Source organism: Schistocerca americana, chromosome 9 (assembly GCF_021461395.2).
Source record: "Schistocerca americana isolate TAMUIC-IGC-003095 chromosome 9, iqSchAmer2.1, whole genome shotgun sequence".
Taxonomy (NCBI): Eukaryota; Metazoa; Arthropoda; class Insecta; order Orthoptera; family Acrididae; genus Schistocerca; species Schistocerca americana.
The window spans coordinates 62968085-62986509 of record NC_060127.1 but is presented as its reverse complement, the minus strand read 5'-3'; the positions used below and the strand labels follow the sequence as shown (position 1 = coordinate 62986509).

The window sequence follows — 18425 nt, the reverse complement described above, 5'->3', positions numbered from 1 at the left end:
CAAATACAGTAAAAGGTGATTTGAGTTTGAAAAGAGCTTTGTACACTGTTATTTTTCATCATTCGAAGTTCGTATCCAAAAGAAACACTTAAGTTAACGAGACCAAATCAGTTGTATTGCTGGGGCAAAGACGCATTAAAAACAAAACGAAAACACCTGAAAAAGCTATTCTGACGTTGTGTTATGCATGTAAACATTGTAACACTCATCATCTGAAATTATTTCGCAGACATAACGTTAAATATGAAGAACACGCAATTCTAACAAGAGCTCTGTCACTGTTTTGACCAATCAAACATGGCGGTCCACCGGCTTCAAACAGACGTACAGCAGACGGCCATAGTGCCATCTCCCCTCCTTATACCTCCATGGCTTCAAGTTTGTGACGTCATGACAACTCTTATTTTTACCTCCATGCTCTGTGCTCTGCTTGGCTAGTGATCTCTGGCGCGCGTCAAAGACGTTGCACGCGAGCCAGAGAGTTATGTGTGGCGGCGACAATGGGCGAAGTTCTGTTGTCAGTGAGCGATGGCGCGCGCTGGCGGACTGCTGCTGCTGTTGCTCGTGTGCGCGCTGGCGCGCGCGGAGAGCGACATGGAGCTGCTGCGGAAGGCCAGCAGCGCGCTGTGCGCGTCGACCCACTCGCGCTTCGCGCGCCTCCGGGCCGACACGGCGCCCAAGGTGGAGCTCGAGCCGCCGGGCACCGTCAGCCCGGCCGGCTTCAACGTCTTCGTCGTGTTCGGCGTGCGGCCCTGCTCGGGCGTGCTAGTCTCCGACTGGTACATCCTCACCAGCGCCTACTGCACCGAGCACGCCGTAAACGGTACCTGCCGCTATTTGCTTTCGGCTCAACTGAAAACTGGGATACAACCCGTCGGCTTTGACCTATCACGTCATAGTTTACTCGTAGACATTTATGTCGTTATCCTCGAGCCGTAGCTAATAATCCGGTTATCTTCTGTGGCGAGGCGTCATCATCGTAAATTGATACAAATGAACGTGTTTTTAAAAGACAGGGTTAGGACATTGGGTAATTTCCAAGAATAATTGCCTATCGAAGTCGCGAGGTCCAAACGATACATATCGGACGTGCGATCGTAAATCGATCATGCGACTCAGGTGGCTGCGTTGGGGTCTAGTGAAGCATGGGATACAACCCGTCGGCTTTGACCAATGACGTCATACGTTAGTCATAGACAGTAATGTCTTTACTTCGAGGCATAGATAATAAAACAGTTCTGTGTTCCGGATAAGCGCTACCATTGTACATTAAAATAATTATTCGCAATGATATTGAGATAATCTGAAGTATTAGTTTGTTATTACAGAACAATTTTTAGTGTCTTATTTTCGTTTAAAGGAATGGATTTGTCTGTTTGTGGGTATGTAATATTCGTTAATGTCTGTCTAGGCGAGCTTCGGTTATTCCTCGACATTTCCGTTTGGTAAGTTCACTTTTCCACTTGCTTCTTTCACTGTATTTCACTATTTTGACATATTTCACTGTTTTATTCCACCAATATGTGTATTTTCGTGTTGTGAAGTAGGTAATAGAAATTTCTCAGCTGTCGATCTTCTTTCGTTCCCCAGCACTAGTATCAGTACGACATTTTCGAATGTGTACACGGGCGAAAGCCCTGACAACTAAAATTTGTATCCCGTCCTTCACTTCGCCATTACATTGACGACACAACTAAAACTTATATCCCTTCCTTCACTTCGCCTTTACACTGACACTATATATGTCAATTGGCGAGCAAGATACAAATGTTGCGTATAGCTACATAGCTCAAGTAACGAATGGGATATTATTAGCGTCCAAAGCAACAAGAAAACTGCACCCCATAGTGAAGTACGGGATACAAATTGTTCATGTGTCGTATTCTTGTCTCCGTGTAGTTCAATTGAGGTACAGGTTACAAATGTAACTCGCGTCTATTTTCACTTTTTCGTTACCAGTGTACATTTATAGAGGTCAACGGAAGTCTGGTATACATATACTACATACGTAGGTCCTTCTGCCATCAGTAGTACTGATATGTACGTAAGAATAGACGCCGGCCGAGGTGGCCGAGCGGTTCTGGGCGCTGCAGTCTGGAACCGCGCGACCGCTGCGGTCGCAGGTTCGAATCCTGCCTCGGGCATGGATGTGTGTGTTGTCCTTGGGTTAGTTAGGTTTAAGTAGTTCTAAGTTCTAGGGGACTGATGACCTCAGCAAGTCCCATAGTGCTCAGAGTCATTTGAACCATTTTTTAGGAATAGACTGTTAGTAATAACGGAGACGAAATAAAGAACACATCTACAATTTGTATCCCGTGTTCCACTAAGGATTTACTGAAGCGGAGGATACATCCCTCAAGTGAAGAACAGGACAGTAATGCTAGTGAAAAAGAGGAAACTCGTATTCCGTACTTTACTTAAGCAACACACTTCGAATGAGCTTTTAATTTGTATCCGGTGTTTCCTTGGGATACATAGTTGAAGTGAACAACAGGACAGCAATGCTAGTTGATACTAAGAAATCGACGTACGCTGAACTTGTATCCCGTACTGCACTTAAGCAATACAGCTCGAAAGAGTTTCGAGATACAACTGACATAAATGTAACGTGATGTATTCTTTGCTAGTAATATATTTCATTCATTTCTTTCCATTGTATTTTGCGGAGAAATACTAAGACACGAACACGCGATATCGTTAACGTGAAAATACTACTGGCCCTTATATATGTGAAGACGTCATTGGTCAAAGCCGACGGGTTCTATCCCCTGCTAAACTAGACCCAACAGTTCTGTGTTCCGGATAAGCGGTATCATTGCACATTGAAATAACTGAAGGTGATTTTAAAAGAGATCACTTCATATTGATGAAAATATTCTTCATGTGCATTTATTAAATTATTTGGTTGTTTCTATTTCATTCAGTACTTAATTTCATTCGTAGTGATATTGAGGTAATTTTGACTATTAGTTTCTTATTTTAGAACAATTATTAGTATCTCATTTTCGTTTGTAGGTATGGATGTATCTGTTGCGATGAACCTTGATGATTTACGAGAGGCTATGGGCGAAGACATATTGGCCACAATTTGTTTTTAGCAAATGTGTGGTCTCATTGCTGAGTATGTTCGATGTCGTGAGTGCGGCGAACATACGCGCCCCACAAGTGTAACTCGTCGCCGTACTCACGACTTATTCGTATGGACGTGGTTCGAAAAATCTAAGCTCCCCTTGAAAGACATTATGAAAATCGCTTAGGGTGTTGGTGTTTGAGATATCCTGTGTTGCTGTGTGTGCATGAATGTCATGTGAGTAAGCGTACAGTTGTGGATTGGTTTCTTTTTGTTGGGAAGTGTGTGGGGAGTACATGAAATATAGGGGGGCCGTTGGGGGGGGGGGGGTTGTTATGGTCGAAATTGACGAATCACATTTTGGCAAAAGGAAGTACAACTGGGGGGAACCTCCAGTGGGATTATGGGTTTGGGGGGCAGTAGTTTCAGGTCAGCAGTGTGACGATGTATTGTTCAAAGTAGTACCCAATCAAAGGAAGGAAGTTTTGGTCAGCTTAATTGAAGATCACGTTGCAGAGGGTTCCATTGTAATTTCAGATGGGTCACGTTGCAGAGGGTTCCATTGTAATTTCAGACTGGTTTTCTTCATACAGGAATTTAGGGGGAAGGGGTTATCAGCATCTCGTAGTAAATCACAATATTGAGTTTAGATCATTATCCACAGGGGATTGCACATATAGCATAAAGGGTTATTGGTCAGCTGAGAAATCTCTTGTAGGGAAAGAGAAACGCCATATTTCCACACTTCAAAGTCACCTAGACGAGTATTCGTGGAGACATAGTGTTCCCCGAACATACTGCCCGTTTAAATGTTTTATTAAACATGTTGGGCAAATGTACTGTCCGAAATATGTTAGCTAATTTCACATTACTGCCATCGTTAGTACTAATATCTATGTAAGAACAGACTGTTAGTGATAGCGGAGGCGAAATAAACAACACATGTAAAATTTGTATCCTGTGCTTCATTTAGGATTTAGTGAAGCAGGGGATACATAGTTCAACTGAACAACAGGACACTATTGCTAGTGAAAATGAAGAAATCGACGTACGCCAAACTTGTATCCCGTACTGCACTTAAGTAACACGTTTCGAATGAGGTTCGAGATACAACTCATATGTATGTGACGTGATGTATTTTATGCTACCAGTATTTTCCATCAATTTCTTCACTTTCATTTTCCAGAGAAATAATATGATACAAACACGCGATATTCTTAATGTGAAAATACTACTGGTCTTTATATATGTGAACTGTATTTTTCGTCTCTCGTATTCCTTTGTTTCTGAACATTCTTGTCAGCTCTTTCATCTGTATAATAAATGCTCTCTGGCCAAATCTGACGTCATTGGTCAAAGCCGATGGTTGTATCCCCTGCTTCACTAGACCCGAGCGTTGTGATCAATAATTTGTGATCGTCATTTTTATCTGTTTTCCGTCGTGTCCTTATTTTCTCTAAATTACATACCTCAGCGAATTGTGGGTTGCTAGGGAAACCCAGACGATTTATGTCGTTTGTGAGTGGGATGTCAGGTGTTCTTGACGTTTCTTCGATTGAGTCTCTCACATGGAAAAATGTAATTCCATGTTTATCCAGCGTAGGAAATTGTTCGATTTTTTGTCGCAAATATGGAGTACTACCAGACGAGGAAAGAAAGGACTGTATAGACTGTGGTGGTGCGAAGTGGGTAAAACTTCGTAAGAACAGTTTCGATGCTGAAATACCGTTACAATATCATTGCGGACAGTGCGAAAAACGAACGAGTATCAGGTAGAATACATGGTTCGACTCTCCCAAATTATCCATCCAGACCACCGTAATGGACTTTCACGTGACGACACCACCGACGACGAGTGAGTTAAGTTGTCTCCTTTGCAATTACCAGTATTTTTGTAACGCTCTTTTTTTGTCGTTGCTGCAATGACGACTGGAACCATATTCACAACACCCGCCACCGGAGTCGCATGATCGATTTACGATCGCACGTCGATATGTATCGTTTGGACTCCGCGACTTCGATAGGCAATCATTCTTGGAAATTACCGGACATTGTGTACGATTTTTGTCACTTGTATTAGTTTAAATCATTTGGTCGTTCCAATTCATTCGGTATTTATTTCATTTTTAGTGGGCTTGAGGGTTTTGGAAGATTTTTTTTCCATTCTGGACAAATTTTACAGTTTGATTTTCATATGTGGGTATGCATTTATCTATTCCAATGAATATGGAAGACTTGGGGTAAATTCTAGTATCCGATTCTGTTCGTCGGCGCTGAGCATACCTAAGGCAAAGAGGCTACGTACAGGCGAAATACGAAAGCAGCGGGTCATACTCGTAAAAACACGAATATAGCATGTGATAAAATTACAATCACTTAGTTATGAATTTTATCGAACGAATTGATGATAACGAAAATAACGAAGAATAAGAATTTAAAAAAAAAATCATGTCTGATAGGAATTATACTCGTAATTTGTGTGTAGAAAAGCACAGAGAACCTTTAAATGCATTACAGTAAAGTGCATGGTCAAGTCATGTATCATAAAATAGCGTCGATTTTACTATTAATTACTTAATCTAACGGGAGAAGCGGAGGAAAGTTAGGGTTGGGTGGGGAGCAACTAGAAAGTAAAAGAAAAACGGAAAAATTAAACGAGTGACAACAAATACGGGGTCTAGTTTAGCAGGGGATACAACCCGTCGGCTTTGTACCATGACATCACAATTGGCCAGAGAGCATGTACTAGAAAGATGAAAGAGCTGAGAAGAATGTTCAGAAACAAAGGAATGCAAGAGAGAAAAACTGTACTTCACATATATAAGGGCCAGTAGTATTTTCACGGTAACGATGTCGCGTGTTTGTATCTTAGTATTTTCAACAAAATACAATGGAAAGAAATGAATGAAATACATAACCAGCAAAGACTACATCACGTTACATGTATGTCAATTGTATCTCGAAACTCTTTCGAACTGTATTGCTTTTTAAGTGCAGTTTGGGATACAAGTTTAGCGAACGTCGATTTCTTAGTTTTAACTAGCATTGCTGTTCTGTTGTTCACTTGAACTATGTATCCCCTGCTTCACTAAACTGTAAATGAAACACCGGATACAAATTAAAAGCTCATTCGAAGTGTGTTGCTTAAGTACAGTACGGAATACGAGTTCGTCGTAAGTCGATTTCTTCGTTTTCACTAGCATTACTGTCCTGTTCTTCACTTGAACGATGTATCCACCGATTCAGTAAACCCTAAATGGAACACGGGATACAAATAGTAGATGTGTTGTTTATCTCGTCTCCGCTATTACTAACAGTCTTTTCTTACGTACATATCAGTACTACTGATGACAGAAGGACCTACGTATGTAATATATGTATATCAGAGTTCCGTCGACCTCTATATATGTACACTGTTAACGAAAAGGTGGAAATAGACGTACGTTACATTTGCAACCTGTACCTCAATTGAACTACAGGGAGACAAGAGGACAACGCATGTACAATTTGTATCCTCTACTTCACTACGGGGTACAGTTTTTTGGTTGCCATGGATAATAGTATCCTATTCGTTACTTGGGCTATATAGCTACACGCAACATTTGTATCTTGCTCGCCAATTGACATATATAGTGTCAGTGTAAAGGCGAAGTGAAGGACGGGATACAAATTTTAGTTGTGTCGGGGGTTTCGCCTTTAATATAGCAAGTACATATTCGAAAATGTCGTACTGATACTAGTGCTGGTAAACGAAAGAAGATCGACAGCTGAGAAATTTCTATTACTTACTTCACAACACGAAAATACACATATTGGTGGAATAAAACAGTGAAATTAGCTGAGATGTTTGGGACGGTACATTTTGCCAACATGTTTAACAAAACATTTAAACGGGCAATATGTCCGCGGAATACTTTGTCTCCACGAATACTCATCTAGGTGGCTTTGAAGTGTCTAAATCTGACGTTTCCCTTTCCCTATAAGAGATTTCATTGCTGACCAGTACCCCTCTATACTGTTAGTGCAGGTGCCTGTGGATAATGATCTAAATTCAGTGTTGTGGTTTACTACAAGATGTTGATAACCCCTATCCCCTAAATCCCTATATGAAGAAAACACGTCTGAAATAACAATAGAACCCTTTGCAACCTGATCTTCAATTAACCTGACCAAAACTTCCTTACTTCTATTTGGTTCTACTCTGAACAGTACATCGTCAAAATGCTGACCCCCACACACACCCATAATCCCACCGGAGGTTCCTCCTGTTGTATTTCCTTTTCCCAAAATGCGACTTGCCAATTTCGACCGTACACCCGCCCCCCCCCCCCCCCCCAACGGCTCCCTATATTTCATATATTCCCCACATACTTTCCTGCAAGACGAGCACCATTCCACTACCGTACGCTTACTCACACCACATTCATGCACAGAGTCACACAGGATATCTTAAACACCAACAGTAAGTTATTTTCATTATGTCTCTCAGCGCGAGCTTAGATTTCTCGAACCACGTTCCCCTCATAATAGATCGCTACAACCGCTGCACCTCCATTCAAATAAGTCGTGAGTACGGCGATTTGATACATTGGTGAGGCGCATATGTTCGCCGCACTCACGACATCAGACGTATCAGTAATAAGACCACACATTTGCAAGAAACAAATTGTGGTCAACATGTCTTCGCCCATAACTTCTCTTAAATCGTCAAGATTCATTGCAACAGACAAATCCATTCCTATAAACGAAAATAAGACACTAAAAATTGTTCTACAATAACAAACTAATACTCCAAATCACCTCAATATCATTACGAATAAAATTAGGTAGCGTTTGAATAAAAAACAACCAGTTAATTTAATTAAATCACACGAATAATTTAAGGAATACCAAGCGATCGCTTTTAGATTCACATTCAATTATTTAAATGTACAATGATAGCGCTTATCCGGAACACAGAACTGTTTTATTATCTATGCCTCGAAGTGAAGACATTACTATCTATGACTAATGTATGACGTTATTGGTCAAAGCCGACGGGTTGTATCCCCTGCTTCACTAGACCCTAAATACGAAACAGTAACATGAAATCTGGAGAAATCAACACATTAAATTCTAAAAGAAAAGCCAGTACAAATTAACGAAAAACAGAAAAAGTAACTAGTATTGGAGTCGATAACTATGATTAACCTATATAGGTAAATGCCAGTAACCGATTCCAAGCGTTCCATGATTTATGTACATACTATTTTTGGAAGAGTTGTATGCACTGAAACATAATAGCGTTTCTGCATTTGCAATTGCTCTCCAAAACTACTGTGGTGAATTAAAATTGGAACCGGCAACCAGAATTGACCTTCTATATAGGTCAATTATGATAACCGATTCCAATATTAGTAACATTTTGCAGTAGTTCAGAGAGCGATTACAAGTTCAGAAATCGTATTAGCTTACATTTTAGTGCGCACAGCTGCTGATAAACTGTCTAATTAATGAACCATCGAATGATTGGAATCGTTAACCATACTTGACCTGTGTAGTAGGTCAATTCTAGTTACCGATCCCAACTATTCGATGGTTCAAAATTCTGGAATTTGTGCAGTAAATTTGTGGACTACGATTTTGTAGGATTTCTAGATTTCGTATTGGCCTCTGAACTACCACGCGAAAGTATCAAATATTGTAGGTATAGGCCTAACCTCCTAATTTTTCTCTTTTTCATGGAAGAGAAGAGAGTTACACCAAATGTAGAAATCGTATAACACTTTAGTGCCTACATGTGTTGTTAAAACAGTCTAAATAACGAACCGTGGAGTGATTGGAATCGGTAACTAGAATTAACCTATATAGGTCAATTCTCTTTACCATTCCAGTACTAGTAATTTTTCCGCAGAAGTTCAGACGGCAATTACAAATGCAGAAATCCTATTATACTTCAGTGCACACATCTGCTGGAAAAACACGGTAGATTATGTATCTTAGCGTTGGAATCGGTAACTAAAATTGAACTATATAGCTTAATTCCAGTTACCGATTTCAGTATTTGTTTGACCCTACTTTTTGTAATTTTCATTGCTTGTGTACTAGTCCAGTTAGATTTAATAATTATTATTTAAAAATTTACGCTATTTCGCAGTATTATGACTTAATCATACGCTATTCTGTAATGGATTTGAAGGTTTTCTGTGCATTTCTACTCTCGTAAATCGCGATACTAATTAATTTCAGGCATATATACTTCTCTTTTTTTGTTCTTGTTTGTTTTCGTTACCTTCAGTTCTTTTCGACATAATTTGAGGCTAAGTAATTAATCAAGTGAACTGTGATTGTAATTTTATCGTACACTACATTCGTTTGTTTACAAATGTGATCAGTTGCTTTCCAAGGTTGCCTCTGTGTAATGCCCCTGCCTTAGGTACGACGCCATTGTTCAAAGCCGACGACTAGAATCGGGCGCCAGAATCGACCCAAGACTTGAAGCAGGTTTCGCCAACTGCAGAACGGAATAAAATTTTACAGCTGTCGCTTTTTTCGCTTTCGCTAGCACTAGTATTATTGCGATATTTTTCAATCGATACTAGTACTATCGAAGGCGAACAGATCATGTATCCCGTACTTCAGTTGGCCTATGTAGGTCAACTAAAGAATAGGATACTAGTATTAAGCAAAGACGAAAAAAGCGACGTACGTAACATTGACATCCTTTACCTCAGTTGACCTAAGAAGGTACTATCCTGTTCTTCATTTGATCTATATAGGTCAACTACAATACGGAATACAAATCTTATGTATGTCGCTATTTTTCGCCTTCCTTGACACTAGTATCATATTCCTCTGTTGACCTACATAGATACAGGATCCCAATCTTACGTACGTCGAATTTTTCGTCTTCGCTAGCATTAGTATCCTACTTAAGTATGGGATACAAATTTTATTTATGGCGCTTTTTTTCGCCTTCGCGTAGTTCAACTGAGGTACGGGATGCCAGTTTTATGTACGTTGCTTTCTTCCTCTTCGCTAGCGTTAGTATCCTTTTCTTCAGTTGACCAACTGAAGTATGAGATACGAATTTTAAGTACGTTGGTCTTTCCTCCTTCCCTAGTACTAGTATCAACTGAAGAAGAAGATGCAAGTAGTACCGGAGACGAAAAAAGCAACAACTGTAAAATTTTATCCCGTGCTTCAGTTGACCTGCACAGGTCATCTGAAGAATAGGATACTAGAGTTAGCGAAGGCGAAAAAGTCGACATACGTTAAATTTGTATCCCGTATTTCAGTTAACCTATACAGATCAACCTATATACAGGGTGGTCCATTGATCGTGACCGGGCCAAATATCTCACGAAATAAGCGTCAAACGAAAAAACTACAAAGAACGTAACTTGTCTAGCTGGAAGGGGGAAACCAGATGGCGCTATGGTTGGCCCGCTAGATGGAGCTGCCATAGGTCAAACGGATATCAACTGCCTTTTTTAAAATAGGAACCCCCATTTTTATTACATATTCGTGTAGTACGTAAAGAAATATGAATCTTAGTTGGACAATTTTTTTCGCTTTGTGATAGATGGCCCTGTAATAGTCACGAACATATGGCTCACAATTTTAGACGAACAGTTGGTAACAGGTAGATTTTTTAAATTAAAATACAGAACGTAGGTACGTTTGAACATTTTATTTCGGTTGTTCCAATGTGATACACGTACCTTTGTGAACTAATCATTTCTGAAAACGCATGCTGTTGCAGCGTGATTATCTGTAAATACCACATTAATGCAATAAATGCTCAAAATGATGTCCGTCAACCTCAATGCATTTGGCAATACGTGTAACGACATTCCTCTCAGCAGCGATTAGTTCGCCTTCCGTAATGTTCGCACATGCATTGGCAATGCACTGACGCATGTTGTCAGGCGTTGTCTGTCGATCACGATAGCAAATATCCTTCAACTTTCCCCACAGAAGGAAATCCGGGGACGACCAATCCACCTGTCATGAAATATGCTATTCAATACCGCTTCAACCGCACACGAGCTATGTGCCGGACGTCCATCATGTTGGAAGTACATCGCCATTCTGTCATGCAGTGAAACATCTTGTAGTAACATCACTAGTAAATTACGTAGGAAATTAGCATTTAGATTGCCATCGATAAAATGGGGGCCAATTATCCTTCTTCCCATAATGCCGCACCATACATTAACCCGCCAAGGTCGCAGATGTTCCACTTGTCGCAGCCATCGTGGATTTTCCGTTGCCCAAAAGTGCATATTATGCCGGTTTACGTTACCGCTGTTGGTGGATGACGCTTCGTCGCTAAATAGAACGCGTGCAAAAAATCTGTCATCGTCCCGTAATTTCTCTTGTGCCCAGTAGAATAACTATACACGACGTCCAAAGTTGTCGCCATGCAATTCCTGGTGCATAGAAATATGGTACTGGTGCAATCGATGTTGATGTAGCATTCTCAACACCGACGTTTTTGAGATTCCCGATTCTCGCGCAATTTGTCTGCTGCTGATGTGCGGATTAGCCGCGACAGCAGCTAAAACACCTACTTGGGCATCATCTTTTGTTGCAGGTCGTGGTTGACGTTTCACGTGTGGCTGAACACTTCCTGTTTCCTTAAATAACGTAACTATCCGGCGAACGGTCCGGATACTTGGATGATGTCATCCAGGATACCGAGCACCATACATTACACACGCCAGTTGGACATTTTGATCACAATAGCCATACATCAACACGATATCGACCTTTTCCGCAATTGGTAAACGGTCCATTTTAACACGGGTAATGTATCACGAAACAAATACCGTCCGCACTGGCGGAATGTTACGTGATACCACGTACTTAAACGTTTGTGACTATTACAGCGCCGTCTATCACAAAGCGAAAAAAGTGGTCCAACTAAAACATTCGCATTTCTTTACGTACTTCACGAATATTTAATAAAAAAATGGGGGTTCCTATTTAAAAAAACGCACTTGATATCCGTTTGACCTATGGCAGCGCCATCTAGCGGACCAACCACAGCGCCATCTGGTTTCCCCCTACAAGCTAGACGAGTTTTTTCGTTTGATGCTTATTTCGTGAGATATTTGGCCCGGTCAGTATCAATGGATCACCCTGTATATCAGCTGAGGTATTCCATGCTAACATTACTTCTTTTCCCTTCTTTTTTTTGTACTAATATCCCATTCTTCATTTGAGCTATATAGGTCAACTGACGAATAGGATACTACGACTGAAAGAAGCGATGTACTTAATATTATGTTCGAAAGATGAATGTAGTGATATATGTCTACCATATATTTTCTTTGTCCTGCATTCCTTTGTTTATCAACATTCGTCTTTGCTCTTAAATCTGCTCAATGCACCATCTCTGGTAACTTCCGATGTCTTTGGTAAAAAAAGCCGACGTGTCGTCTCTCATTCTTCATCAATCCCGTGCTTGGTCACTGGACTCGCATTCGGGAGGGCGGCCATCCTGATTTAGGTTTTCCGTGATTTCCCTAAATCACTTCAGGCAAATGCCGGGATGGTTCCTTTGAAAGTGCACGGCCGACTTCCCTCCCCATCCTTTTCTAATCCGATGAGACCTATGACTTGGCACTTTGGTCTCCTTCCCCATATCAACGCAACTCTTGCTTGGTCGGCGACGTAATGCCGGTAGCTGCTGCGGCGTCACTCGTTAGTGCGTATTTTGAACCACATTTACTTAAGGATTCCGTCGAATGCGAAATCGCCTGCAAACTATGCTTTGTTCGTCATAAAGGGCACCACACGCGAGCGACAATCGCGGCGATCTGTCGAATGCGATATCCCCTACAATCGGTCGCTCGGCACGAAACCCCACATACGAGCGATCTGCAGAGCGATTTCAGTCAGTATTATGAACGTCACTGTGTCTGCTATGGAAAATGAACTGCTATGTTTAACGGCAGTTGCAGTTGAATTCCGTATCTGTACGAATATTTGCAAAACATAAATTTAAAATGAACGAGAGTTATAATTCATTGCACTTATTTTGAAACGCTTTTCTTGGAAACTCTTTACGTCTTTAAGATTAGACTGATTTATCGTGTGACCGAAGTTTAACGAGTTCCTTTTAGCACTCACGTGGATGACCTCACACTTTTCGTTATTTAGGGTCAACTGCCACATTTCGCACCACTCAGATATTTTTTCTAAATCGCTTTGCAGTTTGTTTTGATCTTCTGATGACTTTATTAGTCGATAAACGACAGCGTCATCTGCAAACAACCGCAGACGGCTGCTCAGAGTCTCTCCCAAATCGTTTATATAGACAAGGAACAGCAAAGGGGAACGCCTGAAATCACTTCTGTTTTACTCGATGACTTTCCGTCAATTACTGCGAATGGTGACCTCTCTGACAGGAAATCGCAAATCCAATCACTTAACTGAAACGATATTCCATAAGCACGTAATTTTACTACGAGCCGCCTGTGTGGTACAGTGTCAAAAGCCTTCCGGAAATCCAGGAAAACGGAATCGATCTTAAATCCCTTGTCAATAGCACTCAGCACTTCATGTGAATAAAGAGCTAGTTGTGTTTCACAGGAACGATGTTTTCTATACCCATGTTGACTGTGTGTCAATAGACCGTTTCCTTCGAGGTAATTCATTACGTTCGAACACAATATATGTTCTAAAATCCTGCTGCATATCGACGTTAACGATATAGGCCTGTAATTTAGTGTATTACTTCTACTACCTTTCTTGAATATTGGTGTGACCTGTGCAACTTCCAGTCATTGGGTACGGATCTTCCGTCGAGCGAACGGTTGTATATGATTGTTAAGTATGGAGCTAATGCATCAGCATACTCCGAAAGGAACCTAATTGGTATACAGTCTGGACTAGAAGACTTGGTTTTATTAAGTGATTGGAGTTGCTTCACTACTCCGAGGATATTTACTTCTACGTTACACATGTTGGCAGCTGTTCTCGATTCGAATTCTGGAATATTTACTTCGACTTCTTTTGTGAAGGCATTTCGGAAGGCTGTGTTTAGTAAATCTGTCTTCGATAGTATCTCCATTGTTATCGCGCAGAGAAGGCATTGATTATGTCTTGCCGCTAACATACTGTAGGTTATATTAATTTTATGCTTGTAGGGCTCCACAGCCTCAACGTGCTTTGAGAATGAAAACGTGGTCCGAGTGGGCCATATCCTTTTTATTATCTGTGCGATCGGCCAGTTTCAACCTTAGGTTATTTTGAAGTTAGTACCTTGGGCTTCCAGCTTCATTTTACATTGTAATACATCGCTGGTACATGTGGACAGGTATACGTGCTATTTCTGTGCGTATGTGTCACACAAACAATTAGCCGACACAAACGGAAAGATGTCATCTCAGAGAGATGAACCTTAAGATACATGCTTGAAAATGATCCAAGGTTCAAATGGTTCAAATGGCTCTGAGCACAATGGGACTTAACATCTGAGCTCATCAGTCCCTTAGAACTTAGAACTACTCAAACCTAACTAACCTAAGGACATCACACACATCCATGCCCGAGACAGGATTCTAACCTGCGACTGTAGCGGTCGCGCGGTTCCAGACTGAAGCGCCTAGAACCGCTCGGCCACGCTGGCCGGCGATCCAAGGTTGAAATTGGCCGATCACACAGATAATAAAAAGAATACAGCATACTTGGACTATGTTTTCAGCCTCAAAATTCTAAGTTACTTTACACAACATATCAAATTTTTTAACTGAAACCAAACGGGTTTTGTACATCTTGCCAGTACGCCAATAGAGTTATTTTTACATTTATTAGTGCTCAGTTCCTTATAATTCATTAGTCTTATAGTGTATCTGCAGGTATTTACACAGTTTACTCGCTGTGTCTGTGGAGATGTTTAGCATCACTACTGATTACCGTAACTCTTGCTAAAGTATTAAGAAATGTCAAGAAACTTGGGTAAAACTGTATAATAGATTTGTCCTGAACATCTAAAACGCCCTCTAAACGTTGCAGTAGATATGTATGAAGTTAAAGCCTTTAATTATGCGCGTAATTATATCATAAATAACTCAAAATCGTAATATGGAGCCTACTGTATCGTGATTATTACCACGAACTTCCCATCAATTCTACTTCTGTGGTACAAGCTTCAGAGTGCTGGTAGTTGCAAAATCGGAGGGTGTTTTTTGCATTACTTCTTAATTTATATGGCAGCTCCGGCTTTCGCTTCCCAGGGTAGTTCGTGGTCCCTCGATAACTGTAAATTCTAACGTATATTTCTTACTCAAGATGGGCAGAGCCAGACGAAACAAAACTGCACAACCACGCTTAATAAACAGAGAAACGGGTCGTACTGCCACACACCGCTGCTAAACAGTCAGACAGCTATATTGCGATCCATCAGATTGTCTGGGATTTCCATGCTACCGATCGCTGCGATTTGCCCACGCACGTGCAATCTACGAAGCGCCTGGTCACCCATCGCTTCGATCCGTCTCTCGTGTGAGGTGCCCTTGGGAATAAGCCTCATGTAAACAAATACAAATGCTGCATTGCTACCATGGCGGTTGCCAGGTGTTTTGCCGTCCTAGGCGTTAACTGAAAATTAGGCCCCCTCTTTTCTCACTACCGTCGGTCTCCCTGATATCCCCTGCCCGTCAACCACCACCAATATTCAACTGCCCAACAATGCAGGTCTCCTATTATACTTTTAGTCATTAAACTAAGGTGACCAGACATCATTTCCTGGAGGCAGCCCTCAGTTTTCGTTCTTTGTCCTCAATGCCTTTAATTCTGATTGCGACAACACATTTGCACAGTTTCTTCTTTCTTGTCCCGAATTTTTGAAATTTCCTTAAATGACTGAAATAGGAAGAATGTGATAAAAATTTTAAACTAGAACTTAACTGAATGTACCGGTGCAACCAAATTTGGCATTAATTACTAATTTTATTTAATTACAAGAAAATGGGCAAATAAAGGCGTGGAACCACCTTTTTGTGCGACTGAATTTTCCCTTGAATTAAGAAATTATGCTGTACTGTTGTGAGAAAAGCCGAACATCAAACTAGGTTATCTTGATAATTCTGGTGTTATTTCATTCCTGTTTTAATTGAAATTCTTTTAGAATAAGGAATAAATGCCCAGTAAATATGGTCTCTAAATTACGTACCTGAGGAGCTATGAGGACTTGTTCGACTTCGCTGCTGTGGAACACATCTGTATTGAACAAGTGCTTATAGCTTTTAAGCTATGCGTTTTAGAGCCCATTTGTACTGGACATTTTTTCTTGTTTTGCTCCATACTACCCCTCTGAAAGTTGCCTCCACTGTCAGAGGCATCAGTATGGTTTTCGTATGTAAATTTCGACTTGTTCATTTCCGGTACAGGGACACTTACCACAGATTGATACATTTATCTTCTCAATCATCCTAGAAAGTTTGTAACATCATCATGGAATCATATGAGGGTCACTCCAAAAATAATGACACTATTTTCTTTTTTTTTAATCCATTTTTTATTCTACATGTTTGAAAGTTTTACAGTGTGTAGATACATCCTTTAGGAACAATATTTTCATTTCTCCACATAATTTCCATCCCTCTCAACTGCCTTATGCTGTCTTGGAACCAGCGCCTTTATACCTGCACGATAACATTCTGGACCAACCTGTTGGAGCCGCTGTTTGGCAGCGTGCACAAGGGAGTCATCATCTTCAAACTTTGTTCCACAAAGAGAGTCTTCCGGTTTCCCAAAGAGATGATAGTCACATGGAACCAAGTCAGGACTGCAAGGCGGGTGTTTCAGTGTTGTCCATCCGAGTTTTGTGATCACTTCCATGGTTTTTTGACTGACATGTGGCCGTGCATCGCCGTGCAACAGCAAAACATCCTGCTTTTGCCGATATGGTCGAACACGACTCAGTCGAGCTTGACGTTTCTTCAGTGTCGTCACATATGCATCAGAATTTATGGTGGTTCCACTTGGCATGATGTCCACAAGCAAGAGTCCTTCGGAATTGACAAACACTGTAGCCATAACTTTTGCAGCAGCAGGTGTAGTTTTGATTTTTTTTTTCCTTGGGTGAATTTGCATGATGCCACTCCATTGATTGCCTCTTCATCTCTGGTGAAAAATGATGGAGCCATGTTTTCACCTGTCGCAATTCCTTCAAGAAATTCATCTCCACCATTCTCGTACTATTCCAAAAGTTCGCTGCATACCGTTTTTCTTGTTTCTTTGTGAGCCATTGTCAACATCCTGGGAAAAGGATGTTGACTATAACTGTTTGAGCATCAGTGCTTTCTATTAGGGCTTGGAGCTCTGGTTCTTTCCCAACACAGATGCGACAATTTACAACTACAGTACTAATTGTTGCTGTAACTACCTAACTGTGTTTTACCCACCCAGTTCTTTCCACACAGCTCCCGCTACCCGTGTAACCGCTTCCTGTATGTAGTGGAGTCCTGACCTATTAAGAGGAACCTGGAAACCCACCACCCGATGGCGCAAGTCAAGAACTCTGCAGCCTACACGCTCACAGAACAGCCTGAGCCTCTGATTCAGACCCTCCACTCGGCTGAGCACCAAAGGACCACAGTCGGTTCTATCGACAGTGCTGCAGATGGTGAGATCCGCCTTAACCTCGAAAGCAAGACTGTCAGTCTTTACCATTTCCACTAGCCACCCAAAACCAGAGAGAATCTCCTCTGATCCAAAGCGACACACGTCATTGGTACTGAAAGGAGCCACCACCTGCAGTTGGCTGCACCCCATACTCTTCGCGGCATCCAGAAGCAGCCTTTCCACACCCAGAATGCCTCCCCCCAGAATGCACACGGAGTGCACACTGGCTTCCTTCCCCTCCTTGGCAGCCATGTTCCTAAGGGGCCCCGTTACGCACCTAGCGTTGGAGCTCCCAACTACCAGCAAACCCACCCTCTGTGAATGCCCAGACCTTGTGGGCCGAAAAGCTTCCTCTGGAGTAGGGGGGACGACTGCATCCAGCTCAGAGACATCGTCAGCCACAGATAACGCCCGAAACCTGTTCGTCAAACGAACTGGGGAGGCCCTACAATTGGCTCCTCAGAAAGTTTTTTGCTGCCTGCCAGACTTTGGAATGATCTAACACTCGACCACAGGTGAGGGGTCAACCTCAGTGCAGGCAGTACCTGGAACAGCCACAGCAGTGGACCGTTCGGGGGACATGTGTGACTTGCTCGACGTCCGAACCCCCACAGTGATGCTCCTTGCCAGCAGCCTCAAGCTGTATGACAGAAGTCAACACAGCCTGGAGCTGTGAGCGAAGGGTCGCCAACTCAGCTGGCATCTGTACACAGCAATCACAGTTCCTATCCATTAC

The 18425-nt window shown here is 41.6% G+C and overlaps 1 protein-coding gene across 1 annotated transcript in view; it reads left to right on the top strand.

The window, feature by feature from the left end:
• Window positions 1-528: 528 nt before the first annotated feature.
• LOC124550642 overlaps window positions 529-18425 on the top strand; it is a 35065-nt gene continuing 17168 nt past the window's right edge. Inside the window, exon 1 of the mRNA XM_047125366.1 lies at window positions 529-823. Within this exon, the coding sequence (XP_046981322.1) occupies window positions 529-823 (295 nt within the window). The remainder of the gene's footprint in view (window positions 824-18425) is intronic.